Below are 5338 nucleotides of genomic sequence, written 5' to 3'. Positions count from 1 at the left end.
TTTTGTGCGGGCGTAACGTATCCGCTTTACGTTACGCCTCCGCAACTTAGACGGGCAAGTGCTGTATTCTCAAAGCACTTGCTCCGTAAGTTGCAGCGGCATAGTGTAAATCGGCCGGCGTAAGCCCACCTAATTCAAATTTGGATCAGGGGGGCGTGTTTTATGTAAATCTACTGTGACCCGACGTGATTGAAGTTTTTGCTGAACGGCGCATGCGCCGTCCGTGGAATTTCCCAGTGTGCATTGCTCCAAAGTACGCCGCAAGGACGTCATTGGTTTCGACGTGAACGTAAATGACGTCCAGCCCCATTCACGGACGACTTACGCAAACGATGTAACTTTTCACATTTTGACGCGGGAACGACGGCCATACTTAACATTGGTACGCCGCACTTATGTCTCATATAGCAGGGGCAACTATACGCCGGGAAAAGCCTAGCGTAAACATCTTAACTTTACTGCATCGGTCGGGGCGTACGTTCGTGAATTCGCGTATCTAGATAATTTGAATACTCTACGCGGAATTCGACGGAAGCGCCACCTAGCGGTCAGAAAAAATATGCAGTTACGATCCGACGGTGTAAGAGACTTACGCCTGTCGGATCTAATGGATATCTATGCGTAACTGATTCTAATGCCGCGTACACACCATCACTTTATGTGATGGAAAAAAACGAAATTTTCTGTGAAGTAAAAAACGAAGTTTTTGAAACTTCAATTTTCAAAAACGACGTTGCCTACACACCATCGTTTTTTCACAATGCTCTAGCAAAGCGAGCTTACGCTGACCACTTTTTTCCATTAAAGCTCGCTTCATAACTATCTTCTGGGCATGCGCGGGTTTAAAAACGTTGTTTTAAACGTCGTTTTTTGCTACACACGGTCAATTGTTGTGAAACAAAAAACGACGTTTTGAAAAACGACACAAAAAATTGAAGCATGCTTAAATTTTTCTTTTTACGTTTTTCACAAGACATAAAACAACGTTTTCCCCCACACACGGTCATTTAAATTGACGTTTTTTAAAACGTTGTTTTTTTTCATCACATAAAGTGATGGTGTGTACGCGGCATTAGAATCAGGCGCATAGATACGACGGCTCGGATTAGGACTTACGACGGCGTACATGACGCTGCGCCGTCGTAAGTCCTTTCTGAATCTGGGCCAATGTGTCTTTTATATTTTGTTTACACATAAAATGCAGAATTGTATTAAAACAATGGGTTCCTAGTTGCCTCTAAAGCTCCGGCCAAATGTCCTTCCTTTTCTCTTAGGCCCCTTTCACACTGGCGGTTTGCATCCGTTTCTCGGCCACTAGCAGGGGGAAAACCGCCCCGCTAGCGGCTCAATAGCGCCGCAAAGTCAATGGTAAAGCGCCACTAAAAGTAGCGCCGCTTTACCATTGACTTTGCGGCGCTATTGAGCCGCTAGCGGGGCGGTTTTCCCCCTGCTAGTGGCCGAGAAACGGATGCAAACCACCACAAAGCGCCTCTACTGAGGCGCTTTTCCGGCGGTATAGCCGCGATGCCCCATTGATTTCAATGGGCAGGAGTGGTGGAGGAACAGTATACACACCGCTCCTTCACCACTCCAAAGATGCGGCTAGCAGGACTTTTTTTACCGTCCTGCTAGCGCACCCACCGCTCCAGTGTGAAAGCCCTCAGGCTTTCACACTGGAGACACAGCAGCGGCTGTTTAAGGTCGGTTTGCAGGTGCTATTTTTAGCGCAATAGCTCCTGCAAAACAACCCAGTGTGAAAGGGGTCTTGGGTTAGTTGATTGTGTTTGCCTCCCTAGGGACAATAGTTTCAGTCCTCCCTTGGCAGAGACCATTAAGTACCAGGATAAGATTAGCATAAATCTAACATAAATATATGACATTACACAAGGGAACTTTGTTCAGTTTTTTTATTACATGTGCTGAAAATGGAACAATCATAATACACAGCCTCAGTGAAAACTATGCTGCTTTCTGTTCATGTTGTAGTTTACTGATAGCTGTGGCTAAGAGCATCAACCAGGACAGCAACAAACTTCTCCCATGCATGCTGGACTTGAGGGCTAAAGGCAGATCCCAGTTTGGCAGCCAGGACAACAATCAGCACTTCTCCAAGACGCTGCATAAAAAAAAGAAAAATGTTGTTATTTGTATTTAAGCAAACCATTACTTTATCAAAATATTTATTTAGAAAAATAGTAATATATATAACAGCTTTTTTAGTTACCCAAAGCAAAACGCAAAAGAGTTTGAAAATGTACTACAACGAGAGATCTTAAAAGAGAGATCAGCATTTGTTACTTAATCCTTGATGTAATCAAACTTTTTTTTTTCTTTTTTGGATGGAGAAGGGTTAGCACCCCTATCATTTTTGTTATTGCTCTGTGGCTTGGAAAATTCATCCTCTATATTTGTTTATACAATTGACACCAGAACCAGAGGTAAAAGGTATCTTCTAATGGGGGCAAATAGTCAATTTCAGATTGTATAAGAGATTTTGTTTTCTAAACCTTTTAGAGATTCCCTCACACTTCCTGTTTAGTCTCTAAGACAGGCAGCATGTGGAAATCTTCCCCCATTAGATACAAACAGCAGGAAAAAAAAGTATACTTGGGTTTTTAAATATTTCTTACTCCTCAAAATGGACAAAGTTTTGGATTCAAATATACTTACAAAGGTGACAAGGTCATAAAGTACATTTCTGTTTGGTCAATAGAAAGCAATCATGCCCAGTGTTAAATAAAATATTAAGATTATTACCCTAAAGTTCTCAGGATCCACATGCAGTTGGTTAGCATGTTTTTCACTGAGGTCGTGCAGAGTGCCCTTCACGTTGTCTAGGTGATGGATGGCATTGTCAATAGCTCCCAGAATCTTCTTGCCATGTGCGTGCACCTTAGCATTACCAGCAATTGCAGCTGGGCTGGAGAGATCTCCAAAGGTGCCGAAATACCTCTGGGTCCAGGGGTAGACTAAAAACAGCCTATGAAAAATGGAAGAAGACATGTTTGATTAATATTTTCCACCAGGAACCTTCAAACATATATACATCATCAATGAATAAATACTACTTCATGGGTATGATGCAGTACCTGTATGACTGACTGGTATGTATCTGTGAACTTATACTAAATATTACATGCTTGTATGTGTGCAAGGATATGAATAATGAAACAAATATTATGTTATCATTCTGTGTAAAGATATATGTTACTTTCAAAACTAACATTTACTACACTATAGTGCAGAAAGTCCCATTTTAGAAAAGGAAAATAAATAACAGAAAGAAACTTCAGTAAAGATAAATAAATTACAAGTATAATTTTGGTAAAATACCTGAAAAGTATTATTTTGATTCAAATAATTGCACAGAATAACGTAACAAGCCAGAGAGTAGTGGAAGATTATAACCTTGGTTAGTTTTTTTTGTTTGTTTTTTCTACCTGTGTGCCATTGGAGAGATTTCCGTTCACTTCCTGTCCAATAGCCACAACAGGAAGTAAGAGGAAATTTCTCTGTAATGGTGAAAAATCCCTCTTAGACATTTGTCACCAGAACTAGTGTCCCCTTGAGAAGATTTCCCTTTGATTCCTGTTCTGTTGACAGCTCAAGATTTGGAAATGTTCTCATATTTTCAGTCTAGGTGACAATGGTGACCAGGACAAACAGAAAATGTGGTTACGCCTATTAGGGATTCCTCTTTTTTTTCAGTTTGGATAGAGTGGGTAAAGGTTGGAATCTCTCCTAGGCTTTTTTTCTGTCTGTGTCCCCACTGGAGAGATTTCTCATCGCTTTCTATTTCTCTAATTCACAGTCACAATGATTGAATTTGGACAATTTAAAAACAATAAAGATGTAAAACAGGGGTGCCCAACCAGTGGCCGGGGGCCACATGTGGCCCTCGGAGCCCTCTGATATGGCCTGCGACCTCCTGCTCTGGGATGGAATAAAATATAATTGAATACTGTTATTAAAGGTAGGTTTATTACTAAAATGTGAGTGTATATATGGGCATATCTGTCCTGCAGTGGTTACTGGGCTGCTTTCAAACTGATCCACAGGTGTAGAGAAGTGCACCTGTGGGTTACCTGCACTGAGCCATAGACTTCTCTTATTACCTGCGAGTATGGTATGCCTTCTGAAAGTGCACCAAACCTGCAGAATATAATAGAAGTCTATAGCAAAGTGCAGCTAACCTGCAGGAAAGCCACAGGTGAACTGTGCTGCACCTGTGATGCGGATTAACAACAGTGCATCAGTGTGAAAGCAGCCATAGGCCCCTAGTAGAGTAAAGTGGGCTCTATAGAACCAAGTGGGCTGCCAGCCATCCACCCAATCCGCTCATTGTGGCCTGTGACCGGTTACCAAGTCGCTTAAGTGGCCCTCGCTCTTCAAAAAGTTGGGCACCCCTGGTGTAAAAGATGTAACAAACAAGGAAAACTATTGAATTCCACTTTACATTGCGTCTTATTAGGCAATCCCAAATCTGATTCATTGAAGTATCAGATTTATTTTCTTTGTTAAGTTAAATTACATTTTGCAATTTGAAACCATCGAAATAATAAAGCATTAGAAAAAGTAGCAACACCAAGGGAAGTTGTTATACCTGGTAAGTGCTTCATGTCCATCCTGTTCAATATTGACCTTCTGCCACACAGAGTTGATGGCGGCCTTCTCTTCAGCAGTCCAGTGAACCATGGTGTTGGATTGAGTCAGATGAGAGTAGCTCTTGCTTAAAGAAGTAGATGGTGGATGGCAAACACAACTTTCTCCCCATTGTATTTATAGTCTGCTTTGTAAGTCACACCTACATTTCATTTGTGCTTTGTCATAGTATTGTATCTCCGTTAAACTGATAAGTGAATCATATCACTGACTATGCTGTTTTATATCATGCCTTGTTCATAGCTTATTTTCTATGGCTACATGCTGATCGCACAGAACTTGGTCTCACTATGCATACGTTGAAAACAGATAAGACATAAACAGCTGTGCAACAGATACAATTTGTGATTCAGAGGTAAACGGGACCCTTTCGGAAAATTTTGATATACGGAATGGCACTAGGCAGGGGTGTCCCCTCTCCCCATTATTATTTGCAATAGTGCTAGAACCCTTCCTGTGTAAAGTAAGGGAAAATAAGCGAATAGCTGGGGTCGACATTGGTGCAGATCGTTCATCTGGGAAGAAGAATCATTACACTATTTAGGAATACATATTACAGCGAATACAAAACTCTTGTATGAGCGTAATTATGGAACACTAATAGTAGAGATAATAAAAGACCTCCAGAGATGGAAAGGCCACCCCCTGACATGGTTCGGGAGGGTCAACGTAATAA

The 5338-nt window shown here is 41.4% G+C and overlaps 1 protein-coding gene across 1 annotated transcript; it reads right to left on the bottom strand.

Moving 5' to 3' along the window:
* Window positions 1–1964: 1964 nt before the first annotated feature.
* On the bottom strand, window positions 1965–4774 carry LOC120943634 (hemoglobin subunit beta-3-like). Its single transcript, XM_040357034.1, has 3 exons — window positions 4604–4774; window positions 2758–2980; window positions 1965–2116 (listed from the first exon to the last, which is right to left on the bottom strand). Exons 1-3 carry the CDS (start codon window positions 4693–4695, stop codon window positions 1988–1990), a joined length of 444 nt encoding a protein of 147 aa, XP_040212968.1. The 5' UTR covers window positions 4696–4774; the 3' UTR covers window positions 1965–1987.
* Between the last annotated feature and the right edge of the window lie 564 nt (window positions 4775–5338).

Source organism: Rana temporaria, chromosome 6 (genome assembly GCF_905171775.1).
Source record: "Rana temporaria chromosome 6, aRanTem1.1, whole genome shotgun sequence".
Classification (NCBI taxonomy): Eukaryota; Metazoa; Chordata; class Amphibia; order Anura; family Ranidae; genus Rana; species Rana temporaria.
The sequence above is the reverse complement of the archived record's forward strand: the minus strand, read 5'-3'. Positions and strand labels throughout refer to the sequence as shown.